The sequence below is a fragment of the Pan troglodytes genome, chromosome 9 (genome assembly GCF_028858775.2).
Source record: "Pan troglodytes isolate AG18354 chromosome 9, NHGRI_mPanTro3-v2.0_pri, whole genome shotgun sequence".
Lineage (NCBI taxonomy): Eukaryota > Metazoa > Chordata > Mammalia > Primates > Hominidae > Pan > Pan troglodytes.
This window is the reverse complement of record NC_072407.2, coordinates 65,772,182-65,800,155: the sequence shown is the minus strand read 5'-3', so window position 1 is coordinate 65,800,155 and position 27,974 is coordinate 65,772,182. Positions and strand designations below refer to the sequence as shown.

The 27,974-nt window shown below is 40.3% G+C and overlaps 1 protein-coding gene and 1 pseudogene across 7 annotated transcripts; one reads left to right on the top strand and one right to left on the bottom strand.

The window, feature by feature from the left end:
• Window positions 1-28: 28 nt before the first annotated feature.
• On the top strand, window positions 29-27,974 carry PLAAT5 (phospholipase A and acyltransferase 5). Of its 7 annotated transcripts, none has more exons than XM_001160867.6 (6): window positions 29-394; window positions 948-1,038; window positions 2,305-2,410; window positions 22,854-22,962; window positions 24,949-25,211; window positions 27,716-27,974. In XM_001160867.6, exons 1-6 carry the CDS (start codon window positions 247-249, stop codon window positions 27,806-27,808), a joined length of 810 nt encoding a protein of 269 aa, XP_001160867.1. In that variant the 5' UTR covers window positions 29-246; the 3' UTR covers window positions 27,809-27,974. The 7 variants fall into 7 exon arrangements, with proteins under 7 accessions (XP_001160867.1, XP_508512.1, XP_054518350.1 ...); XM_508512.7 differs by having other exon boundaries at window positions 62-394; window positions 918-1,038; XM_054662375.2 differs by having other exon boundaries at window positions 65-394; window positions 951-1,038.
• On the bottom strand, window positions 3,727-3,775 carry LOC112204870 (U7 small nuclear RNA; annotated as a pseudogene).

Genomic DNA, 27,974 nt, shown 5'->3' with positions numbered 1-27,974 from the left:
CTCTAAGCGCCCCGTTTCGTCCCATTCTGTTCTCGGACGCGCTCGCTGCGCCCGCGCCACTGTCGCCACCCCGCGCGCCTCTGCCGTTTGCAGCCCGCGGCGCTTTCCCCTCCGCGGTTCCTCCCCGAGCCGCCCCCAGTGCCCAAGCTTCCGCGGCTCCGCCGACCAGGGGCCGCGCCGACTGGGAACTCGCCAGGCGCGTAGTCCCCTGCAAGGCCTGGGGGCCGGCGAGGCCGCAGAGGCGGGATGGGCCTGAGCCCGGGCGCCGAGGGGGAGTACGCGCTCCGCCTCCCTAGGATTCCCCCACCCCTCCCCAAACCCGCCTCGCGAACCGCCGGTACCGGGCCCAAGGACCAGCCGCCTGCGCTCAGACGTTCAACTGTGCCCCACTCAGGTCAGCCCCAAGAATGCGGCTGAAGGACAATCCGCAATTGTCCTTCAGGTCCCAGCGGGCGGTTACCCTCAAAGCTCCTTTTCTTAAGACATTTGGCGATTGTGTTGTCTGTTAGCCATCATGAGCGAGCATTTCAGAACGACCGCTTGTTATAAAGCTAATCAAAGCGAGCCAGGCAGCCACTCCCTCCTTCCCGCTATATCTCATATGGAAGTGAGGCAGTGGTGGCAGCTCCGGAGGGTGGTGTTAAGACCGGCTCTGGCTCGGCAGAGGTTCCTCCCATCGGGCTTAGGATAGAGGTTAGGCGCCCTTCTTCATCCTCTCCCCGATTCCGTTCCCAGGAATCCCAAAGTCTCTCTTTGGCAGAGGAACTGAACCCGCTCCAGCACCTAGTTCCACAACCCTCTCCATTCATCCCAAGATTTTCTGAGGCCTAACCAGGGGCCAGGCACGATGCTAGACTAGAGCTCTGAGCCCACTCTCCGTAGCGGTCAAGGTGCTTGCTCGAACTCTCCTTGCACAGGTCTAAATAGCATTTCCCCCCTTGAATTAGAAGAATCCGTGGGATTCGCAGCGTTGGTCCAGCTCCCAGCCAAGCAGCCTCCGCCGGGCACATTAGAACAGGGCAGAAGCCTCCAGCAAGGGTAAGAAGATTGTAAGGTTGGGGTCTTTGGGTGGAAGAAATCTTTTGGAGAATTGACTTGGAATGCAGTTCTGTAAAACAAACCCAGAGGTGGTTTTTGCGTGAACCAGCCAGCCGGTACCCAGCAAGGGGAAGGCTGGTGTGATCCTGGGTGATAACAGATGGTACTGGGCTTGGGACCTGCTGGCCACAGGAATGCATTGCAGCTGTTTCTAGCCACAAGGCCATTCTCTAGACCCCAGAGAAATGAATGGCTTTAGCAGGAGGCTTACAGTATTGTCCTTGGTCTCACTAATCAATGAACAATGAGTCGGCCTTTGGCAGATTTCCTGAATTCACTTTCATTAACAACATGATGATTGCTGCTTTAAAAAATTCCGAGGGGCTGAAATTTTGGAGAGGAGCTCTACTGAAAATGAGGGGTGTCCCCTCTGCCCCACACACTATTTTTTTCTGGAGAAGAGTTTAAAGCATGGGAAAAGGTAAAGAAAAAGTCATTTCTGAGTTGGTGGTATACCAGATGTTTACATGTGCTGTGTCTTTTCACCTTCTTGACCACTGTGAGACACATTTTCATCTCTATTTTTAAAGATAATCAAGCTGAGGGTCAGACATTAATTTACTAGCTCAAGGTGGGACAGCAATCATGAAAGCTAGGATTCAAACCTAGATCTTTTGGCTTCGAAGTATTTTACTCTACTATACTACCTTAATTTAATATGCTTGAAAGCATATTCTTGCCTTTCATTTCTGTCCTCTCCTGTAACATTTTGTTTCAAGGGAGAAATATACTGATTTCATTCATATTACTTGCAGTTGCAGTGTTGTGGCTTATCAAGCTTTCTTAGAAATCTGGGGCTAATTATTAGAAGAAAGAGTTCAAGGGGTTTGCCTCTGGGCAGTAGGGCTGGGATGAGAAGGGAAAGGAGGAAGGCTCCTTGCATTTCATTATAAATTCATATGTACTGGAAACCATGTGCAAGTATCACTTTGATAAACATTAAAAAAAGATTATTAGCAAATTAAAAAATAAAAACCCCCAAAACTGCTTCTTGCTATCATTAGCATTTGAACAATTGTCAGAAAACCAGCAAACAGCAATTCTTTTGTATGAAAGCTAATGGGTTCACAGAAACAAACGGGAGGAAATGTTCCCTATAGTCTCCAAACCAAAAGGCATCTTAAAAATCACAAATCTGTAATACAGATTTTCCAATAATTATGAAATAGTGATATTTGTTAACTTTGTGATTGCAAAATCATTTAGGGAGAAGCCTGTAGTTAGCATGGAGACCACACCCAGCCAGAAAGCAGACTGGAGTTCAATTCCAAAGCCTGAGAATGAAGGCAAGTTAATAAAGCAAGCAGCTGAGGTAGGTATAACAAGAATTCTCAAAGTGACTATCTTTAACCTCCTGGCAACTTCTCTACATATTGTATTTTACTTTGTTTCTAGGGGTGTTCAATCTTTAGGCTTCCCTGGGCCACACTGGAAGAAGAAGAAACGTCTTGGGCCACACATAAAAGACACTAACACTGACGATAGCTGTTGAGCTTAAAAAAAAAAAAACCCACAAAAAAGTCTCATAATGTTTTAATAAAGTTTACAAATTTGTGTTGGGCCACATTCAAAGCTGTCCTGGGCTGTATGTGGCCTGTGGGCTGCGGGTTGGACAAACTTGGTTTAGATGGTCTAATAAATATCCTGATTTGGGATGTTGGTTATGCTTTGTTTTAAAGCAGTTTTATTGAGGTGTAATTGACATATAGTAAACTCCACATATCTAAAATATACAATTTGATAAATTTGGCATATATATATGCCAGTGAAGTGTATAGTTTGATACATTTTGACATCTATATATATATCCTGTGAAATCTTCACCACAATCAAGATAATGAATAATCTCTATCATTTACAAAAGTTTCTTTGTGCCTTTTGTAATCCCTCTCTCTTCCCATACCACTCCCATCCCCAGGCAACAACTGATATGCTTTTTGTCACCATAGATTTGTTTACATTTTTAGAGATTTATATGAAATCATATTGTATGTGCACTTCTTTGTCTGTCTCCTTCATATAACTATTTTTTTTTTTTTTTTCCGAGATGGAGTCTCGCTCTGTCGCCCAGGCTGGAGTGCAGTGGCGTGATCTCGGCTCACTGCAAGCTCTGCCTCTTGGGCTCACGCCATTCTCCTGCCTCAGCCTCCCGAGTAGCTGGGACTAGAGGCACCCGCCACCATGCCCGGCTAATTTTTTGTATTTTTGGTAGAGACGGGGTTTCACTGTGTTAGCCAGGATGGTCTCGATCTCCTGACCTCATGATCTTCCCGCCTCGGCTTCCCAAAGTGCTGGGATTACAGGCATGAGTCACTGCAGCCAGCCCATATAACTATTTTGAGTGACATCCATGTTGTTGCTTTTTATCAACAGTTCATTCCTTTTTATTACTGAGCAGTATTTCATTGCATGGATATACCACTCTTGTTTATCTGTTCACCTGTTGATTGAGCATTTGAGTTGTTACTAGTTTTTGACTATCACAAATCTGCTTGAACATTTATGTACGAGTCTTTGTGCAGACTGTATATTTTTTCCTCTTGGGTGAATATGTAGGAATGAAATGGCTAGGTCATGTGGTAGATGTATATTTAACTTACTGTTTTCCTTAACATTTTTTTTTTTTGGGGGGGCTTTCCAAGCCTGCCAGACAAATTCTAAAAGAGCTCTAACCTTAACTTACTGTTTTCCACAGTGGTTGTATCATTTTACATTCCTACCAGCAGTTTATAAGAGTTCCAGTTCATCAGCATTTGGCATGGTCAAAATCTTCTAAATTTTAGCTATTTTAATAGATGTGTAGGTATCTCATTGTGGTTTTCATTTGCATTTTCCTAATGACTAATAATGTTGAACATCTTTTCATGCGTATATTTGCCATCCATATATATAAACTTTGGTGAAGTGTTCAAATCTTTTGCCCATTTTTTCCTATTGGTTTGTATGTTTTGAGAGTTCTTCAGAAGTTCTGTATACAAGTACGTCATCAGATACATACTTTATAATATTTTCTCTCCGTCTGTGGCTTGTCTCTTCAGAACAGGTTCTTAAATTTTGATGAAGTCCAATGTGTCAGCTTTTCCTTTTATAAAAAGGAAATGTAATGAAATACTGCTCAGTAATAAAAAGGAATGAACTATTGATAAAAAGCAACAACATGGATGTCACTCAAAATAGTTATATGAAGGAGACTGCCGCCAAAGAAGTGGACATACAATATGATTTCATATAAATCTCTATGAATAGTGCCTTTGGTGGTGTATCTAAGAGACCTTTGCCTAATCCAGTGTCACAAAGATTTTCTCCTATTTTCTTCTAGATATTTTATAGTTTTGTTTTTTACATTTACATATTGGATACATCTTTATCTGTACTTTTATTTCAATAGTTTTGGGGAAACAGGTGGTGTTTGGTTGCATGCAAAAGTTCCTTCGTGGTCATTTCTGAGATTTTAGTGCATCCATCACCTGAGCAGTGTACACTATACTCAATGTGTAGTCTTTTATCCCTCACCCCACTCCCACCCTTCCCTTCTGAGTCCCTAAAGTTGATTACATCATTCTTATGCCTTTGTGCCCTCATAGCTAGCCCCCACTTATAAGTGAGAGCATATGATTTTTTTAATTTCCATTCCTGAGTTACTTCACTTAGAATAATGGTCTCCAGCTCTATCCAGGTTGCTGTGAATGTCATTTTTTCATTCCTTTTTACGGCTGAGTAGTATTCCGTGGTGTGTGTGTATGTGTGTGTGTGTGCATATATATATATACCACATTTTCTTTGTCCACTCATTGGTTGATGGTCATTTAGGCTGGTTCCATATTTTTGCAGTTGTGAATTGTGCTGCTATAAACATGCATGTGCAAGTGCCTTTTTCATACAATGACTTCTTTTCCTCTGGTTAGATACCCAGTAGTGGGATTGCTGGATCAAATTGTTGTGCTACTTCTAGTTCTTTAAGGAGTCTCCATAGTGTTTTCCATAGTGATTGTATCAGTTTACATCCCCAGCAGCAGTGTAAAAGTGTTCCCTTTTCACCACATCTATGCCAACACATATTATTTTTTTGATTTTTAAGTTATGGCCATTTTGGAGGAGTAAGGTGGTATTATTGCATCATGGTTTTGATTTGCATTTCTCTGATAATTAGTGATGTTGAGCAGTTTTTTAATATGTTTGTTGGCCATTTGTATATCTTCTTTTGAGAATTGCCTGTTCATGTCCTTTGCCCACTTTTTGATGGGATTGTTTTTTTCCTTGCTGATTTATTTGCTTGATTTCCTTGCAGATTTTGGATATTAGTCCTTTGTTGAATGCATAGTTTGTGCAAATTCTCTCCCACTCTGTGGGTTGTCCGTTTACTCTGCTTATTGTTTCTTTTGCTGTGCAGAAGCTTTTTGGTTTAATTAGGTCCCATCTATTTATCTTTGTTTACGTTGCATTTGCTTTTGGGTTCTTGATCATGAACTCTTTTCCTAAGCCAGTGTCTAGAAGGGTTTTTCTGATGTTATCTTCTAGAATTTTTATGGTTTCATATCTTAGATTTAAATCTTTGATCCATCTTGAGTTGATTTTTGTAGAAGGTGAGAGTTGAGGATCCAGCTTTATTCTTGTACATGTGGCTTGCCAATTATCCCAGCATTTTTTGTTGAATAGGATGTCCTTTTCTACTTTATGTTTTTGTTTGCTTTGTTGAAGACAGTTGGCTGTATTTTGCTTTATTTCTGGGTTCCCTATTCTGTTACACTGATCTACATGCCTGTTTTTATACCAGTACCATGCTGTTTTGGTAACTATAGCCTTGCAGTATAGTTCAAAGTCAGGTAATGTGATGCCTCAAGATTTGTTCTTTTTGCTTAGTCTTGCTTTGGCTATGTGGGCTTTTTTTTGGTTCCATACTAATTTTAGGATTGTTTTATTCTAGTTCTGTGAATAGGTATTTTGATGGGAATTACACTAAATTTGTAGATTGCTTTTGGCAGTATGGTCATTTTCACAATATTGATTCTACCCATCCATGAGCATGAGATGTGTTTCCATTTGTTTGTGTCATCTGTGATTTCTTTCAGCAGTGTTTTGTTTTCCTTGTAGAGATCTTTCATGTCTTTGGTTAGGTATATTCCTAAGTATTGTTTTTTTTTTTTTACAGCTGTTTTAGAAGGGGTTGAGTTCTTGAGTTGATTGTCAGCTTGGTCATTGTTGGTGTACAGCAGGGGTACTGATTTGTGTACAATAATTTTGTATCCTGAAACTTTGCTAAATTGATTTACCAGTTCTAGGACTTTTTGGATTAGGCTTTAGGGTTTTCCAGGTCTATGATCATATCAGCAAACAGCAACAGTTTGACTTCCTTTTTACTGATTTGGATGCCCTTTATTTCTTTCTCTTGTCTGATTGCTCTGGCTAGGACTTCTAGCACTATATCGAATAAATGTGGTGAAAGTGGGCATCCTTGTCTTGTTCCAGTTATCTGGGGGAATGCTTTCAACTTTTCCCCAATCAGTATAATGTTGGCTGTGGGTTTGTCGTAGATGGCTTTTATTGCCTTGAGGTTTGTCCCTTTTATGCTGATTTTGTTGAGGTTTTTAATCATAAAGGGATGCTGGATCTTGTCAAATGCTATTTCTGTATCTATTGAGATGATCATGTGATTTTTGTTTTTAATTCTGTTTATGTGATATATCACATTTATTGACTTGCATATATTAAACCATCCCTGCATCCCTGCTATAAAACCCACTTGATCATGGTGGATTATCTTTTTGATATGCTGTTTGATTCAGTTAACTAGTATTTTGTTGAGGATTTTTGCATCCGTGTTCATCAGGGATATTGGTCTGTAGTTTTCTTTTTTTTTTTTATGTCCTTTCCTGGTTTTGGTATTAAGGTGAGGCTGGCTTCATATAGGGATTTAGGGAGCATTCCCCCTTTCTCTGTCTTTTGGAATAGTTTCAGTAAGATTGCTATCATTGCTTTGAATGCCTGATAGAATTCAGCTGTGAATCTGTCTGGTCCTGGACTTTTTTTTTTCTGTTGTTGGCATTTTTAAAAATTACTGTTTCAATCTTGCTACTTGTTATCGTCTGTTCAGAGTTTCTATTTCTTCCTGATTTAATCTAGGAGGGTTGCATATTTACAGGAATTTATCCATATCCTCTAGATTTTCTAGTTCGTGTGTGTGAATGATCTTTTGTATTTCTGTGGTATCAGTTTTAATATCTCCCATGTCTTTTCTAATTGAATTTATTTGGATCTCTTGTCTTTTCTTGGTTAATCTCATTAATGGTCTATCAATTTTGTTTATCTTTTCAAAGAACCAGCTTTTTGTTTCATTTATTTTGTGTGTGTGTGTGTTTTTTTTTTTTTTTTTTTTTTTTTTTTGGCTTCAATTTCTTTTACTTCTGCTCTGATCTTGATTATTTCTTTTCCTCTGCTGATTTAGGTTTGGTTTATTCTTGTTTCTCTAGTTCCTTGAGGTGTAAACTTAGTTTTTTTTTTTTTTTTTTTTTTGGTGTAGGCATTTAATGCTATGAACTTTCCTCTTAGCACGACTTTTGCTGTGTCACTGAGCTTTTGATAAAGTTGTGTCACTATTATTGTTCAGTTCAAAGAATTTTTAAATTTCTGTCTTGATTTCATTGTTGACCAAATATCATTGAGGAGTAGATGACTTAATTTCCTTGTATTTGTATAGTTTTGAGGGTTCCTTTCAGAGTTAATTTCTAATTTTATTCCACTGTGGTCTGAGAGGGTACTTGATATATTTTCGATTTTCTTAAATTGATTGAAACTTGTTTTGTGGCCTATCAAATGATCTATCTTGGAGAATGTTCCATGTGCTGATGAAAAGAATGTATATTTTGCAGTTGTTGGGTGGAATGTTCTGTAAATATCTGTTAAGTTTATTTGTTCTAGGGTATAGTTTAAGTCCATTGTTTCTTTGTTGACATTCTGTCTTGATGACCTGTCTAGTGCTGTCAGTGGAGTACTGAAGTCCCCACTATTACTGTGTTGCCATCTCTCTCGTTTCTTAGGTGTAGTAATAATTGGTTTATAAACTTAGGAGCTCTTGTGTTAGGTGCATATATATTTAGGGTTATGATATTTTCCTGTTGGACTGATCTTTTTATTATTACATAATGCCCCTCTTGGTCTTTTTAAACTGTTGTTGTTTTAAGGTCTATTTTGTCTTATATAAGAATAGCTACTCTAGCTCACTTTTGGTTTCCATTTGCTTGGAATATCTTTTTCCTCCCCTTTTAAGTTTATGTGTCCTTATGCATTAGGTGAGTCTCTTAGAGACAGCAGATACTTGGTTGGTGGATTTTAATCCATTCTGCCATTCTGTATCCTTTAAGTGGAGCATTTAGGCCATTTACAGTCAATTTTAGTATTGAGATGTGAGGTGCTGTTTTAATCATTGTGCTAGTTGTTGCCTGAATATCTTTTTTTAAAAAATTGTGTTATTATTTTATAGGCTGTGTGCGATTTAAGGAGGTTCTATTTTGGTGTATTTTGAAGTTTTCTTTCAAGATTTAGAACTCCTTTTATCATTTCTTGTAGTGCTGGCTTAGTTGTGGTGAATTCTGTCAGCATTTCTTTGTCTGAAAAAGACTTTATTTCTCCTCCACTTATGAAGCTTAATTTTGCTGGATACAAAATTCTTGGCTGACCATTATTTTGTTTGAGATGGCTAAAGATAGGACCCCAATCCCTTCTGTTTCGTAGGGTTTCTGCTGAGAAATCTGCTGTTAATCTGTTAGGGTTTCCTTTCTAGGTTACCTGACGCTTTTGCCTCACAGCTCATAAGATTCTTTACTTTGTCTTGATTTTAGATAACGTGATGACTATGTGCTTGGATGATGATCTTTTTGTGATGAATTTCCCAGTTGTTGAGTTTCCTGTATTTGGATGTCTAGATCTGTGGTAAGGCCAGGGAAATTTTTCTCAATTATTCCCTCAAATGTGTTTTCCAAACTTTTAGATTCCTCTTCTTCCTCAGGAACACTAATTATTTTTAGTTTTGGTCATTTGAGATAATCCCAAATTTCTAGGAGGCTTTGTTCATACTTTTGATTATTTTTTTCTTTTTTTTTTATTATTATACTTTAAGTTTTAGGGTACATGTGCACAACGTGCAGGTTTGTTACATATGTATACATGTGCCATGTTGGTGCGCTGCACCTATTAACTCATCATTTAGCATTAGGTATGTCTCCTAATTCTATCCCTCCCCCCTCCCCCTACCCCACAACAGTCCCTGGTGTGTGATGTTCCTCTTCCTGTGTCCATGTGTTCTCATTGTTCAGTTCCCACCTATGAGTGAGAACATGCGGTGTTTGGTTTTTGGTCCTTGCGATAGTTTGCTGAGAATGATGGTTTCCAGCTTCATCCGTGTCCCTACAAAGGACATGAACTCATCATTTTTTATGGCTGCATAGTATTCCATGGTGTATATGTGCCACATTTTCTTAATCCAGTCTATCATTGTTGGACATGTGGGTTGGTTCCAAGTCTTTGCTATGATTATTTTTTTCTTTGTCAGATAGGAGGCCTTAGAAAAGAGGAGTTTCTCTAAGTGGGCACCTGTTTCCGGGAGAAGGGCCAGAGCTGGATTGCCAGCCTGTGCAGATGTACGGGGAGCTTTGAAATGACCATTTATTCTAAAGGGACAAACAGAATTCAGAAGGTTGATTATTATTATTATTATTATTTTTGAGATGGAGTCTTGCTCTGTCACCCAGGCTGGAGTGCAATGGCATGATCTCGGCTCACTGCAACCTCCATCTCCCAGGTTCAAGTGATTCTCCTGCCTCAGCCTCCCCAGTTGCTGGGATTACAGGCATGTGCCACCATGTCTTACTAATTTTTGTAGTTTTAGTAGAGGAGGGGTTTTGCCATATTGGCCAGGCTGGTCTTGAACGCCTGAGCTCAGGTGATCCACCTGCCTCGGCCTCCTACAGTGCTGGGTTTATAGGCGTGAGCCACCACACCCAGCCCAGAAGGTTGATTATTAAGCTATTCAAGGAGATACCAGAGAAAGGTGAAAACCAAGTTAAAGCAATTTTTTAAGACAATACAGCATATGGATGAAAAATGCTCCAGAAAAATAGAAATTATAAATTAAAAGCACAACTTATGGAAATGAAAGACACACTTAGAGATATACAAAATGCATGGGAAATAGAACTGAACAAGTATTAATAAAAGAAAGAGCTTGAAGACAAGGCTTTCGAATTAATCCAATCACACAAAGACAAACAGGGCAGCAAAATCTTCACCTAGAATTGAAGGTGGCAGCATCAGCTGGGATTGGAGGTGGCTCTGGAGCATACAGACAGCTACTCTGTGGCTCATGAAGTTAGCAGAACTTCATGAAATGCTGGAGAGATGTTAAAGAAAAGAAAAAGGGAAGGATGGGACTGTAGAAAAGACCCCAGTATAACCACAACCTTGGCTGCACCTTAAACTCACCTAAGGAGCTTTTAAAACTCTGGCACCCAGGCTATACTCCAGACCAATCTGAACTTTTTAAAGCTCCACAGGCGATTTCAATTTGTAACCAAGGCTGAGAATCAATACTCAATATAATCGATTTACAGTGGGAGGAAATTTAACAAGAGAGTGGATAACTGTTAAGTCTCTGTGAATCCCATTTAGTTTTATACCTTACTACCTCATCCAGTGGCAATATTGCAGATGAGAGAGTATTAAAATGAAAATAAAATACCTAAAATTCCAAAATTCCCTCCTCTTTCCTTCTCCAATCCCTGAACCTTCTATTTTCTGTACCACAAAGCTTGTTCGACATCCCTGATGAACAGAACTTGGGTTTTGTGAGCTTTCTTCTGGCTTAGACTGGCCTCACAATGAATTGGGCTATCTTCTTGCTGTCAGTTTTCCAGGAAACAACAACAAGGATTTGATTGATTGCTTGTTTGTTGTCATAGGGAATGACCTAGCCATGTTGGGTGGGAAGTAACTGGCTATTTGGTTGGTGGGGAAGTGTGTCCAAGGTGGAGGGATGGTGAAGAACGGACTGCATATTCCTACGAAGAACAGACGTGACCGTCCAGCTGGCTTGGCCGACTCTGAGAGCCCTGCCCTCCACTAGATATGGTGGATGGTGGGTGAAAGGCATTGGTTAGGACTCTAAGGTATTGGGGTCTGTGCTCAGGTAGAGTGAGATGGAATCAGGGGTTGGTTCAAGAGTAACATAACGTGTCAAGTGGCTTTCCCTCTGGACTGACTCAGAAAAACCTGTCCCATAATCTTACTGTTACTGCCATTTCTTTCACCCTGATCAATGCCAGAAATAATAGCCTGAGTTGGATTGATTTGAGCTCTGGCACCTGTTCTTCACTTCTTGTTCATCTTTTGTCCATGGGCATTTCTGTTTTTCTTCCTGACCAGTGTCAGGACTTAGATAGTAATGGTCCTTAGATTACTGTAACAGTGAGGATGGGCCTATGGGCTCTCCTGTGTCATGTGTGTATAATAGCAGAAATGGCCTCAGCTTAGCACATATGTTCATATAAAGAAATTAGGCTAAATAACTTCTCTTCCTCTCTCATTTACCTATGTCTGAAAGGAAAAAATAATTAGACAACCTATGAATAAAAAATCTGTATATACCTAAATTATAAATTAAAGGCAATTTAACTGTTTACCTGCATCTGCACATGCAAATGTTGAACCTGACTTGATTTTTTAAAATGAGCTTCAAAATATTTAAACTTCAGACTTTCTTAGAACATTTTAAAACAGTTTCTCTGATCCTTTGCCATTTATGAAGACCGAGGCATCTGCTTAAAGCAATATAGTCTTATTACTATCCGAATCACAAAGAAAATACTATTTGCTATTGTTCCTTTTTAGTCTTCTTCAAAGGACGAGAAAGAGCTCTCCTCCACTTTCCCTTTCTTCACTTACTCTCTTGGCTGCTTTCTGCTCCTCTGTATCCATCTACATCACTCACATGCTGTCTTCCCAACTCATAGCCCTCAACCTCTTCTGTATACTACCAGCTTCTGGGATTTATGGTGGGGGATATCCCTATTGCTTTCCCTGGGCTTATGGCAAAAGAAAATGAAGTCCAGTTTGAAGTCTCCTGCAATATCATTCTGCTTTCTGGGTGAGAAGCCTGGTATGGGGAGCCCTCTAGTGGATATGTGGCTGCCATTACATTTTCCCTTTAAGGCAGAAGAAAGAGTTGGTTTGTTGGCAGGGGCAAGGGAGTAGTTCTGGTCCTAGCTCGACCATGGACTTGCTGTGGGACGTTAGACAAAGCACTTCCTCTCTCTTGGCCTCAGTTCCTTCCATGAAATATTGTAGTGTATACTGTTTGCTTTGGGCCCACAAAAACTCATTCCTGCAAGTGGGCAGGACTTGTGGAATGGCTGAGTGCAGATCTCAGCAAATCCTCTTTTCCCAAAACAATTATAAAGCTAGACAAAATTGCCAAAGACAGTCATTTAAAGACTGGAAATTTGACCAAAGCCATACAACAAATTGAGAAGGGTTAATTTAAGAAAGTCCAGCCGTGGTCGGGCGTGGGCTCACGCCTGTAATCCCAGCACTTTGGGAGGCCAAGGCGGGCAGGTCAGGAGATTGAGACCATCCTGGCTAACACGGTAAAACCCTGTCTCTACTAAAAATACAAAAAATTAGCAGGGCGTGGTGGCGCGAGCCTGTAGTCCCAGCTACTCCGGTGGCTGAGGCAGGACAATCCCTTGAAACCAGGGAGGCGGAGGTTGCAGTGAGCTGAGATCGCACCACTGCACTCCAGCCTGGGTAACAGAGGTAACAGAGCAAGACTCCGTCTAAAAAAAGACAAAAAAAAAAAAAAAAAAAAAAGGAAGTCTACTGGTTCCCAGAAAGAACAGTGGAAGTCTGTAGTGTTTTAGCATTGCCCCTTCACCTCCAGCTCTATGGTTGTGGTAAGGAAGTTCTATCCAGGTGGGTGGGGCTTGTGGGAGGGAATGGCAGTGGCAGCAGAGGGTGACTGACTTTACTTCCATGCCCAGGGATGTTGAAAACAATAGTTATCTCAGTGACAATCATGGAAGACCAAAATTGCAGCTAGCTTGAGGTTGCAGTACTGGTTAGGACAAGCAATAGGCCAACAGGCCTGCCAAAAATTTAACATGGAAATCCAGGTAATGATACAACTAAAGAGGGTCTTGAAAAGCTGCCACATGTATCTGGTGGTCTAGAAGGTATGCACAAGGCTGCATACACATTCACATTCAGGACAGACTGGAGACTCATAAAAATCTGGAACTTTGAATGAATTCTCCAAGCCACACAGAGATCCACTGACAAAAGGTAAAGCCTTCCCAGCACAAGGTGTGGCTCAACTTCTGGCCATTAAGCTATGCCAATCTAGGAAGCCAGGCTTAAAAACAAGAAGCCAGGCACTGTGGCTCACACCTGTAATCCCAGCACTTTGGGAGGCTGACGTGGGCGGATCACGAGGTCAGGAGTTCGAGACCAGCCTGGCCAACATGGTGAAACCCTGTCTCTACTAAAATACAAAAATTAGCTGTGCATGGTGGCAGGCACCTGTAATCTCAGCTACTCAGGAGGCTGAGGCAGGAGAATCGTTTGAACCTGGAAGGCGGAGGTTGCAGTGGGCCGAGATCACACCATTGCACTCCAGCCTGGGTGACACGGCGAGACTCTGTCTCAAAAAAATAAATAAAAATAAAAACAAGAAAAAAACTCTAAGCAGATATCTCAGTGGTTACATGCTGTGAGACAAACAGACATCACAGAATCAGTCCAGGTGGGTCACTAAACAAACAACAAACAAACAAGCAAACAGCAACAACCGTCAGCCCTGGTTGGGTGGGGAAGGAGATCAGAACCCACAGTTGTTACGGTATGTTACCTAGAATGTCCAGTTTTTCAACAACAAATTATGAGACCTGCAAAGAAACAGGAAAGAGTGACCCATACACGCAAAAACATTAGAGACTCTTTCCTAGTGGGCCTACATGTTGCATGTAGCAAATACTTCTAAACTGCTATTATGAGTATGTTTAAGGAAGTAAATAAAATCAAGTTTAAAGAATTAAAGGAAAGTGGAATGACAATGACCGATCAAATACAGAATATTAATAAGGAGGTAGAAATGATAAAGAAGCACCAAATGAAAATACTGGGGTTGAAAAACACAATGGCCAAAATAAAACATTCACTAGAGTGATTTAACAGCAAATTTGAGTTACCAAAAAGAAAAAAGAATCAGCAAACTCAAAGATGGATCAACAGCAACTACCTAGTATGAAGAGTAGGAGGAAAAAGAAAAAGAAAAATGAACAGAGCCTCAGAGGCCAAGGAGACACCATTGAGCAAACCAACAAATGTATAATTGGGGTCCCAGAAAGCGAGACGATAAAAAGGCAGAAAAAAATACCTATATAAAAGATAACTGAATACTTTCCAAATTTGATGTAAAACATTAATCTATACACCCAAGAAGCTCTGTGAATACCCAGACATATCATTCAAACAGATGAAAGCCAAACACAAAGAGAGAATCTTGAAAACAGCAAGAGAAAAAAAGACTTATTGTATACAAGAGATGCACAATAAAAAACAATAGTCAACTTTTCATCAGAAACAATGGAGACCAGAAGGCAGTGGGATGACATATTAAAAGTGCTGAAAGAAAAAAACCTGTTAACCAATAATTTTGTATCCAGTAATATATCTTGCAAAAACGAAGGTGAAATAAAGATAGTCCCAGATGAATGGAGAATGAGAGAATCTGTGGCTAGCACACTTGCCTTAAAGTAAATAGCAAAGAAAATTCTTCGGGTGGAAAGAAAGTCACACCAGATAGCATTCTAAGCCACATGAAATACAAAGCACCAGTAAAGGTAATTATACAGAAGAATATAAATATATATTTTATCATTTATGCTGACCAATTTGAAAGGTAATTGAATAAAACTAGTTATAAATCCTATTCTTGGTCGTATAACATGCAAATATATAATAAATATAATAGTAATAGCACAAAGGAGAGGGACTGAAATGAAGCTGTATTAGATCAATGACACCAGACAGTAAGTATCTCAATCAACAGGAAGAAATGGAGAGTACCAGAAATGGTAAAATGTAGTTAATATAAATGACGATAAGTATACTTTTTCCTTTTCCTCTTAACTAATTTAAAAGACAAAAATTTGTATAAAGCAATATTTGTAACACTGTCTTCGGTTTATAACATATTTGGATGTAATATATCTGACAATAATAACATAAAGGAGGGAAGAAGGAATGGAGCTAATTTTAAGTTTCCATATTTTACAGGAATTAAGTTAGTATTAATCTGAAGTAGACAGCAATAAGTCAAGATGCACATTGTAATCCCTAGAGCAACCACAAAGAAAACAATTAAAAATGTTATTAAAAAGTTAACAGAGGAATTAAAATGATCATTAGAAAATACGTATTTGATACAAAAAAGAAGGCAAAAGAGGAACAGAGGAACAAAAAAGACGTGATGTACAGAAGATTGACAGTAAAATTATAGTCATAAATCCAACTTTATTAATAGTAACATTAAATGTGAATGAATTAAACACACCAAAAAAAGGCAGAGATCATATGACTTGATAGTACAAGATCCAGTTATATGCCATCCACAAGAGACACACTTTAGATCTAAAGTCACAAATAGGTTGATATAAACAGTAGCCATAGCAGGAGTGGTTGTACTAATATCAGACAAAATAGACTTTAAGAGAAGAGGTATTATTAGAAAAAAAGGGTCATTCTATAATGACAAAAGGTGAATTCATCAGGAAGATATAACAATTATAAACATATACATATCCAACAAAATAATCCCAAAAAGTATGAAGCAAAAACTGATAGAAATAAAGGGATAAATTGGGAATTCAGAAATAATAGTTGGGAGACTTCAATACCCCACTCTCAATAGTGGATAGAACAACTAGACAGAAAATCAGTGAGCAGATAGAAGATGTAAGCAACTAACTGACATGATCTAACTGACATTTATAAAACATTTTACTCAACAACAGAATACATATTCTTCTCTAGCACACATGAGTGTTTTCCAGCGTAGACCCTCTTCTAGGCCATAAAGCAAGTCTCAGTAAATTTGAAGGGATTGAAATCCTGCAAAATATTTTATCTGATCACATGAAATTAAATTAGAAATTAATAGCCAAGTGATATTTTGGGAAATTCACAAGTATTTGGAAATTAAGCAACATACATCTAAATAACCCATGGTCAAAAAAGGAACAAGGAAGTTAGAAAATATTTTGAGTTGAGTGAAAATGAACACAGAACATATCAATTTTATGAGATGCAGCTGAAGTGCTTAGAGGAAAATTTACAGCTGCAAATGCCTGTATTAGAAAGGAAAAAATATCTCAAATCAATAATCTAAGCTCCTACCTTAGGAAACTAGGGAAACAAAGCAAACTAAAACCAAAACAAGCAGAAGTAAGAAAATGATAACAACTGGAGTAGAAATCAATGAAACAGAAAACAGAAATCAATAAAGAAAATGAATGAAGCCAAAAGATAGTATTTTGGAAAGGTAAAATAGACAAACTTTTAGCTACACTAACCAAGAAAAAAAGAGAGAGCACTCAAATTGCCAAAACTGGGAATGTAAGAGGGGGCTCACTATCAATCTTATAGACATAAAAGGGAACACTATGAAAAACTTTAAGCAAACAAATTAGACAACTGAGATGAATTGGGTAAGTTCCTAGAAAGACACAAATTATAAAACTGGCTCAAGAAAAACTAGAAAATCTAAATTGAATTAGTAAATAAAAATCTTTTCACAAAGAAAATCTCATGCCCAGATGGCTTTGCTCAAGAATTCTACCATGCGTTTAAATAAGAAAAATTACCAATCTTTCATAAACTCTTTCTGAAAATAGAGGAAGAAATGCTTCCCAACTCATTCTGTGAGGCCAGTATTACCTTGATACCAAAGCCAAGATATCTCAAAAAAAGAAAGCTACAAGACTAATATCTCTATGAATATACATGTAAAAACCCTCAGAAAAATGCTAGCAAATGGAATCCAGCATGTATATAAAAATGATTATACACAATGACTAAGATTTATCCCAGAAATGCAAGTTTGGTATAACACCCCCAAGTCAATTAATGTAATATACCAGGGCTGGGCGCTGTGGGGCATGCCTGTAATCCTAGCCCTTTGGGAGGTGGAGGCAGGCGGATCACTTGAGGTCAGGAGTTTGAGATCAGCCTGGTTAACAAGGTGAAACAAACCAAACAAATTACCTGGGAGTGGTGACGCACGCCTGTAATCCAGCTACTCGGGAGGCTGAGGCACGAGAATCACTTGAACCCAGGAGGTGGAGGTTGCAGTGAGCCAAGATCGCGCCACTGCACTCCAGCCTGGGCAACAGAGTGAGACTTCCTCTCAAAAAACCAAAAAAAAAAAAAAAAAAACAAAACAAAAAACAAAACAACAACAAAAAAATCATGTTAATAGAGTAAAGGACAAAAATCATATGATCATCTCAATACCTCTGGAAAAAGCATTTGACAAAATCTGCCATTCATGATAAAAAAAAATTCTCTTGAACTCAATTAAAGGGAGTTTCCTCAACTTGAAAAAGGGCACCTATGAAAAATTCAATGTATGTAGAAAATCCTAAGGAATCAATCACATACAGGTATACTTCAGACATATTGTGGGTTTGGTTCTAGACCGTCAGAATAAAACGAATATTGCAAGAAAGTGAGTCACACACATTTTTTGGTTTCCCAGTGCATATAAAAGTTATGTTTACATTATTCTGTAGCCTATTAAATTTGCAATAGCATTACATGTAAAAAAGTACATGCTTTAATTAAAAATACTTTATTGCTAAAAAATGCTAACAAAGCGAGCACACGCTGTTTGAAAAAAGGCGCCAATTGACTTATCTGACGCACGGTTGTCACAAACCTTTAATCTGTAAAAAATGAAATATCTGTGAAGCACAATAAAGCAAAGCACAGTAAAATGAGACATGGCTGTACTTACAAAACTATTAGAACTTTTTTTTTTTTGAGACAGAGTCTTGCTCTGTCACCTATGCTGGAGTGCGGTGGTGCAGTGGCACGATCTCAGCTCACTTCCACCTCTGCCTCCCGGATTCAAGCGATTCTCGTGCCTCAGCCTCCCAAGTAACTGGGGCTACAGGCGTGCGCCACCACTCCTGGCTCATTTTTTTTTTTTTTTTGTATTTTTAATAGAGATGGGGTTTCACCATATTGCCCAGGCTGGTCTTGAATTCCTTGCCTCAAGTGATCCACCCATCTTGGCCTCCCAAAGTGCTGGGATTACAGGCATGAGCCACCGCGCCTGGGCCACAAAACCATTAGAATTAAATATGTTCAGCAAAGTTGCAGAATATAAGGCTAATGTACAAAAATCAATGGAATTTCTATATATTACAAGTGAACTACCTGAAAATGAAATTAAAAAAATAATTCTATTCATCATAGCATAAAAATACTTAGGAATAACTTTAACAAAAATGTTAGGCTACAAAACATTAGTAAGGGAGATTGAAGATTTAAGTACACACAAAAAATTCCATGTTTGTGGATTGCGAAATATCTGCAATCTTAAGGTGGCAGTCTTCACCAAATTGATCTACAGATTAAACACAATCCCTGTCAAAATATTTTTTTTGATAACCATTGATGAAGTGATCCTAAAATTTACATGGAAAGACAAAGGACCTGTGATAGCCAAAGTGATACTGAAAAAGAACAATGTTGGTTAAGCAAAATGTGGTGCCTCCATATAATGGAGTAACTGACACAGGCTGCAGCAAGCATGAATCTCAGCAGCATTACGCTGCTCATGTAAATTCAACTTGTTCTCTCTAATGTCTCTGTGTGTGTGGATATAGGATTATTTACTCAACTGGTCCTTATTGATGGCTGTTTGGGCTGTTTTTTTCTTTCCTTTTTTTTTCTTCAACTTTTAAGTTCTGGGGTATGTGTGCAGGATGTGCAGGTTTGTTACATAGGTAAAATTGTGCTATGGTGGTTTGTGCACAGATCAACCCATCACCTTAGTATTAAGTCCAGCATCCATTCACTATTGTTCCTGATGCTCTCCCTCCTCCAACCCCCACCCTGACAGGCCCCAAATGTGTGTTGTTCCCCTTCCTGTGTGTCCACGTGTTCTCATCATTCAGCTCCCATTTATAAGTGAGAACATGCGGTGTTTGGTTTTCAGTTCCTGTGTTAGTTTGCTTAGGATAACGGCTTCCAGCTCCAACCATGTCCCTGCAAAGGACATGATCTCATCCTTTTTATGGCTGCATAGTATTCCACATTTTCTTTATCCAGCCTATTAATGTTTTTTAAAAACAATTTTGTTTAAAAAATTAAGTTCACCTGTAATCTTAAATCAGAATTTCAAAATGTACTGCATTTTATTACATAAAAGTACAATTGGTAAAATGATTTACTACTAAAATTCAAAATGTTTTTGTCTCACTATCATGTAGAAGAATATTACTCTGAACACCTACCTCTTGCTTCACTCAAACAATGTTATAAGTCAACCACAAAGAGCCTCTCCACTTAGATTTTCATTGCGCACCTTACATTTCAATGTCTTTACTCTTCCATGGAAATGGTCATAAATAATGCCCAACTAATGAAAAAGAATCTATCATAGATCTGATGCAACAATAATGGATCACATGCTTTCACATAAACAATAGGAATGAAGGAACAGCATGAAGTAATTCGAGAATTAAATTACATTTGCTTTCAACAAACTATAATTTTTTCAAGGGAAAACAAATACTTTGTAATTATAACTCTTCAAAAAAAGTCTTCTGTTTCTTTTAAAGTTATATACAAAAAAAATCTGACAGTTTTAGCTTTGAATTATTTTCTGTACTCAACACTCTGATTTAGTGTAATGGATGAAGTGTCAGTACTTCAGTTCTTTCTACTGTGAATCCTCTGATGTTTATATAGACTTAATGTTTGATTAAATATTTTTTTCACATTTACTGCATCTGCAAAAGTATCTTTTAGTATGAACTCTCTGGTGTTCTCCATGCTGGAGTGTTTAAACAAATGTGTTTCTACATTCATTTCATCTGTAAGGTTTCTTTGCAACATAAATTCTCTGATGTTCAACAAGGTTTGAGCAACTGCTTTGGTGTTTTCCTCTAGTATAAAATGTGTACAATAAGGTTTGTAATACAAGTAAAGGTACTACAATCCTCTTTATATATGTAATGTTTTTCTTCAGAATAAATACTCTTATTCACTTTAAAGGCTTATATTTTCTGAAAGTTTTTTTTCCAGTAATTACATTTATAATGGTTTCATTAAGTATGAATTCTCTGATTTTGAGTAAGATGTGAGCAGATAGCAATGGCTTTTCCAAATTCCTTATATTTGTACAATTTTTCTAAAGTATAAATGCTTTCGTGTGCAATAAGGCATGAACATTAATTAAAAGTTTTGCCACATTATTTATATTTGTAGGGGTTTTCTTTAGTATGAATTATCTTACATACAGTAAGGTGTGACATCCATTTAAAGGCTTTGCCACGTTCTTCACATTTCTAGGATTTCTCACCAGTATAATTTATTTTATGTTTAGAAAAGTATGAGGTGTGGTTAAAAGCTTTTCCACATTTTTCAGATTTGTAGAGTTTATCTCCGGTATGAATTATCTTATGTTTAAGGACCTTTAAAATGCTTTGCCATATTCAATCATAGGGTTTCTCTCCAGTATGAATCTCTTATGTATAATAAGATTTGAAGACTGGTTAAAAGCTTTACCACATTCTTTGCATTTGTAGGGTTTTTCTCCAGCACGAATTATCTTGTGTTTACTAAGGCTTGAGATGCACTTAAAAGGCTTTGTCACATCCTTTACATTTATAGGGTTTCTCTCTACTATGAATTCTCTTATATTCATTAAGGTTTGAAGACCAGTTAAAGGCTTTGCCACATTATTCACATCTGTAAGAATTCTGTCTAGTATGACTTCTCTGACATTGAGTTAGGTGTGAGAGCATGTGAAATAATTTGCCACATTCTTTTTTTTTTTTTTTTTTTGAGATGGGAGTCTTGCTCTGTCACCCAGGCTGAAGTGCAATGGCATGATCTTAGCTCACTGCAACTTCCACCTCCTGGGTTCAAGCTATTCTCCTGCCTCGGCCTCCTGAATAGCTGGAACTGTAGGTGCGTGCCACCAAGCCTGGCTAATTTTTTTGTATTTTTAGTGGAGATGGGGTTTCACCATGCTGGTCAGGCTGGTCTTGAACTCCTGGCCTCAGGTGATCTGCCCACCTTGGCCTCCCAAAGTGCTAGTATTAAAGGTGTGAGCCACTGCACCTGGCCAATTTGCCATATTCTTTACATTTGAAAGGTTTCTCTCCAGTATGTCATGTCTTATGTCTATTTGAATTCGAAAATTTGCTAGAGACTTTCACATATGTATTACATTAAAATATTTTGCTCTGAGTAGTTGACAAATTAACGACATTAATGACATTAATTAAGTCCATTATGACCTCCTTTGTGCACTTTGCACTCACCCACACTTTTACAGCCTTTCCTTAATTGTAAATTCTCATGTTCACATTTTCCATATCTTTTTAGTATCACTTTTGGGAATGAATCTTTTATACCCTGTTTTGGCCAAAGGTCTTGGGTGAAATGAGAACATGTAACTGGGTGTTTCGCTACCATCTTGTGTCTCTCCATATTCCAGGGCTCTTTTCTTTGCTCCAGGTAGTTGATCAGGTCTGGCTTAGAGACAGCAATACCATTTCTAGGCTTCCAGGGGAGTCCTAACATCTTAGCTATGGATTTCCAAAGACCTGCAGGTCACAGGGCCACAGAAGCTGGGTCTCTAGGAGATGATAACACAGCAGTGAAGGTGCAACCTGGAGCTCTGGTCAAATATTTTTTAAAAAGACGGATGCTTATCATATTTACAACTCTATGCCTACCTATTCATGTATATTCTCATTGTCTCTCTACCTGTCTCTCTCTCTCTCTCTCTCTCTCTCTCTCTCACACACACACACACACACACACACACACACGATAATAGAGAAGTTTGCATTTGCTGGGCAAGCAGGACTGAAGTGGCTATTAGCAACTGGTGGTGTGGGTGTGCAGAGAATGGGGGCACCCTCTGGGCTTCAGGTGGGTCACATGGGGGCCCTGCAGAGGGAATCAGGGTGCCAGCAGGGGCAGGAGGCCTTGAGGATCCTGGGTCTGAGGTAGAACTCTACTAGATGTCCACACACCCACACTACTGACCATCATCCTGCCCAACCCAGCCAGAAAGTGCAGGAGAACCCCTTTCTCTTGCAGTACAAGAGAAAGCCAGCACCCTTTACTGAGAAGGCTTAACATCTTACTTGCTTTAAGGAAGAAATGCTTAAAACAAGTTTAGTCATCTATCACAGAGTATATATTGGAGGATACATTCACAGCTGAGAGGCAATACATTTATAACTGGCACGGGTATCCTTGATGGCTTTAGTAATGTGAGTGGTGGTAGGAGAGGAGGGGACTTCTTTGGTCCTTGGTGGGAAGAGAAATTTCTTTAGCTTGGGTTTCTGTGAAGTGATGAACCACACTGAGGTGATCTTTGGGCTGAGCTGTCCCTGATCCTAAAACAAGGTCTCTGGAGTTCCTTGAGCATGTGCCATTTATCTTTTATTTTTCCATTATAGGGAAAACCAAGACCCAGACCTGGAGACCTGATTGAGATTTTTCGAATTGGCTATGAGCACTGGGCCATCTATGTAGAAGATGATTGCGTGGTCCATCTGGCTCCCCCGAGTAAGAGTGAATAGTCTATTGAAATACTGATATTGAAGTTAGCAAAGTAAATAGAAGCACAGTTAATTACTGTGTTCCTCAGTTACTGCCATTCTTTAGCAATGGGACCCCTTGAAGCATGACTGGACCTTTGTTTACTGTGTGACAGAGCTTGGTCTCTGTTCACCAAAAACCAATGAGTGTCCAGGCCTAAGAGTGATACAAGTGTAAAGAGCGTGGCCCAAGTTCCCTGACCTCCTAGAGGGCCCTTTGTTTAAATACACACATTTTAGAACTTGAGCTCCATTTTGTATTGACAAAAGTTGAGCATCTATCCTCATCTTTCTGAGGATTCCCCAAGGAGGGTGCAGATGCTCACATGTTCTGATTGTCATTTGTTTTCTGTAGTCCTCAAGACACTGCATCTGGCTTCTTGATCATGTTTGGCACCTTCGTCCTCACCTTGTCTCGCTGCTGTTCCAACATGCTCCATGCTGTTTCACCCTAAATGTAGATACAGCCCTCCTTTCATTTCTCACAGCTGCTTAACATATGGCTGAGATTCAATTTGTGTTAATTAAATCTTAGTGGAGATTTGATGGGGGAGGAGGTGATGATAGTAGAGGAAGAGTACAGCAAAATGGGAAACAACTTAAAATTTGGTATCTAGAACTGCTGGTCACAATGGTTATCTCAGGAGATGAGGCCTGATAAGGGTTGGGGTTTGGGAGAGGAAGGGGTAGGCAGACCCTGTTGAATACCATTGAATGCATTTTGAATGCTGTCTCCTGTGCAGGTATTGCCAGTTCAAAGTTGAATTACAGAAGGGCACTATACCAAAGGCCTTTTGTCCTAACTTCTTCTCAGCTGTCATCCCTGTGTCCTGTCCTCTTCCTCTGGCCCAGTCTCTCACCATGCAGGGATGTTCCCATGGAGCAGAGCCCCTTTCTCATTGCCTCTCTTCTCTGCCCCATCCACTCATACCCTTCCCACTTCTTGTCTCAGAACCTACTCAAAGAATGTAGAAATTCATCTCTTCTTTCCAGACTAAATCCGGGAGTTTCCCTCTTGTACAACCACAGAGATACTTATCAGTTATGTCTTCGCCCACCCCTATCTTGCTCTCTGAAAATGAATTCTGCCATTTCTGCTCCTGAATGCTGAATTATCTGTTGCCAGCTTTTATAAAATCAGCAGATTTTCTTCACATTTGTAAGAAAAGATCATGGAGCATTTCTTGCCCTTGGACAACTTATAAAGGGAAGGGTATACACATTTGCATATCAACATGGTTGTAGCAGTGCTACTTTAAATGACTACCCACCCAGCTTTGGGCAGGTTCCTGACCCGCTTGGAGTCTCTGTCTCATCTCAGGGCTGAATATGATAATGTAGCACCTTTCAAACATTTCTTTTTTCAAAGCTGTGGAACCCTGTTTTCAAACATACCCTTAATGAGAATCCCCGTATTTGAGTAGAGGTCAGTCAAGTGGCTGTAGGTGGAAGCTGGCAGGAGCAGGTGCCATTCAGAGCCCTGCTTGGCTGGCTTCCCCTGTGCCCCTGTGGCAGCCCCAGAGGGAGGCGTGACATGGAACCACCATAATCATGTATGTGATGGCCTTTTACCCATGAGCTGACACTTACATAGAGAGTGCTCTTTACATGTTTGTGAAGATTACTGAAGTCTTCTCAGGAAATGAGACTCAAATCCTAGGACTTGGGTAGGTCAGTGCAACACAGTCTGGGACCACATGGGAAGGTGCTCCAAGAGTTTAATGAGAAAGAGACTCCTGTGCGGGTTGAGAGCAGGGAGTGAGGCGCAGGGCAAAGGGCTTCTCAGGAAAGTTGATTCTCTGCGGTTCTTTGATTCCAACTTCCCCTCTTCTGCCACCCTTCTACTGATGGTGCCAATGAGACTCCAGGGGAAGCAGCTTACTCAGAGTCTTAGACTGTGCTCTGCTTTGCTACTCCTTGTATTTCCCAACCTTTGTTTGTCTTTGGTCTCCAGGTGAGGAGTTTGAGGTGGGCAGCATTACTTCCATCTTTAGCAATCAGGCCGTGGTGAAATACAGTCGTCTGGAGGATGTGCTGCATGGCTGCTCCTGGAAGGTCAATAACAAGCTAGATGGGACGTACCTGCCCCTGCCGGTGGACAAGATCATCCAGCGTACAAAAAAGATGGTCAACAAGATCGTGCAGTACAGCCTGATTGAAGGGAACTGTGAGCACTTTGTCAATGGCCTCAGATACGGCATACCCCGGAGCCAGCAGGTGTGACCCCATTTGCTCTGATGATGGCTTCTTCCAGAGCTTTCTTGGGGTTTGTCATTTCATTAGTGATCAGAATGGTAATCAGGGCTTTCATTATATTATTCGTTATACTAGTAGGGCCTTCTATTTCTGCAGGACTTTATGGTTCAGGAGGTATTTTCACCTTTATTAACCCAGGGAGGAGTAGAAAAGGCACTGGGCTAATAGTAAGACCAGCGGTTGGAGCCCCAGCTCAACTATTAACTAGAGGGGTATCCTTGGTCAAATCAGTATATTTCTGAAAGCTTTTCTTTCTTTTCTTTTTTTCCCCTCTTTCTTTGGAGACAGGATCTCACTCTGTCACCTAGGCTGGAGTGTAATCACATAATCATGGCTCATTGCAGCCACAACCTCCTGGGCTCAGGCCGTCCTCCTGCCTTAGCCTCCTGAATAGCTGGGACTTCAGGTGTGCATCACCACACCCAGTTAATTTTAATGTTTTTGTAGAGAGGTGGTTTTGCTATGTTGCCCAGGCTGGTCTTGAACTCCTGGGCTCAAGTGATCCTCCACTTCGACCTCCCAAAGTGCTGGGATTACAGGTGTAAGCCACCGTGACTGGCCAAAGACCATTTCTTCCTTAACAAAGCAGGGATAAGCAGAAGCAGATACTCTATTGATAAAATTGCAACCTAGTACCTTGTGGGCCACATCTTGGACACACACACACACACACACACACACTTTTTGTTTGAATTACTTGCCAATATTTAAAAATATAGAAATTTTATATAAAAAGATGTAGGTTCTCAGCTTCTCTCTCTCTCTCTCTCTCTCTTTTTTTTGAGACAGAGTTTTGCTCTGTCGCCCAAGTTGGAGTGCAGTAGCGCAATCTCGGCTCACTGCAACCTCTGCCTCCTGGGTTCAAGCGATTCTCCTGCCTCAGTCTCCCAAGTAGCTGGGATTACTAGGTGTGCGCCACCACGTCTGGCTAATTTTTGTATTTTGAGTAGAAACGGGGTTTTGCCATGTTGGCCAGGCTGGTCTCGAATGCCTGACTTCAGGTGATCCACCCGCCTCGGCCTCCCAAAGTGCTAGATTACAGGCATGAGCCACTGAGCCTGGCCCTCAGCTTTCTTTTTAACATACAATTGATCAGGCCACTGGGCTGGCATTCCTACTTGCTGTCACTCTGTAGGGACATGCTGTGGCTTTGCAGGGGATAAGGGGTAGGTATGTCACCCACCTGCCTCACTCACATTACCTGCCTGGCCTATACTGCATTTGGCTCTGTCACTTCCTCCCATATAGAGAAGTAATAAATTCATGTAGTTCAGTGCACGTGAAATAACTTTGAATCCTAAATGTATGTGAAAACTTGGGCTATTCATGTTAATAGGTGATCCTTACTAAAACTCCATGAGATGAGCAGAGAAAGTATTTATTATCACTACTCCCCCCTTTTTTTGAGACAGAGTCTTGCTCTGTCACCCAGACTGGAGTGCGATGGCGTGATCTCGGCTCACTGCAACCTCTGCCTCCCAGGTTCAAGCGGTTCTCTTGCCTCAGCCTCCCGAGTAGCTGGGATCACAGGTGCACGCCACCATGCCCAGCTAGTTTTTGTATTTTTAGTAGAGATGGGGTTTCACCATGTTGGTCAGGATGGTCTCAATCTCTTGACCTCGTGATCCACATGCCTCAGCCTCCCAAAGTGCTGGGATTACAGGTGTGAGCCACCACACCTGACCTATTATCCCCCTTTAAAGAGATGAAAAAAATTAAAGATTAAAAGAAGAACATAATTATTCTATTTTTTTTCTATGTTTCTTCTGTTGTCTAAGCAGATTGGGCTCACATTCCAATGTTAGTCTCTGCTTTTGCCAGCCCATCCTCAGTGACCATTGGCAGCCTCCCTGCTGTGCCCTTTACTTTCTGCACCTTCCTCCTCTCTGCTCTGCATCCTCTCCAGCCTGCACTCCATTCTTGTGAGGCTTTGCTCTAGTTTCAGGGGCTTGGTGGGTCCTGGTGTGAGAAACCTCCCATCCCGTGAGAATTTGCACATGAAGACCCCAAGGACTGAGGGCATTACAAGAAGTGCTCTGAAGAAGCTTGGGCCTAGGAGTCATGAGGCCCAAGAACCCAAGAGCTAAGTTTGGACACGAATTCACTGTATGGCTCTGTCCAAGTGAGTTCCACTCCCTGGCTCTTGGATCCCCTGTTTGTAGAATGAGGGCCTCAGTGGCTGTGGTGCTGTGAGATCCTTTGCCTCTGAGCCCCACACTGGAAGCAGACCCTGGGCCAAATGGCACAGAGGGAGGAAGGGGTTGTCTGTCTCCAACAATCCTGGCTTTTCTTGGTCTCTTGTTACTCTAGGAGTTTTGAAAATATAAGATAGCATGGACTGCTTCTTCTCTTGGGAATAGACTCCAGACAGGCTGGTTGCTGAATGGGTATGGTGGGGTGGAGGTAGGGGAGGGTGCAAGCCTAGGATTGGTACTGATTGTCCTGTGAACTGATGTGCTTTGCAGGTAGAGCACGCCCTGATGGAAGGAGCGAAGGCTGCTGGAGCAGTTATTTCAGCTGTAGTGGATAGCATAAAGCCCAAACCAATAACTGCCTGAAGGTGATGAAACCTCCAGCTAGAGGAAGAGTTACTGACACAAGCAAAAAGAACATGCTTCCTTCCCTTGCCTTCTCTCAATGGCTCCGATTAAGAAAATTGTGAACTTCTGGAAGAATCTACAATGTATCCAATTACCCTTCCAGAAATACATCCAATATATACGA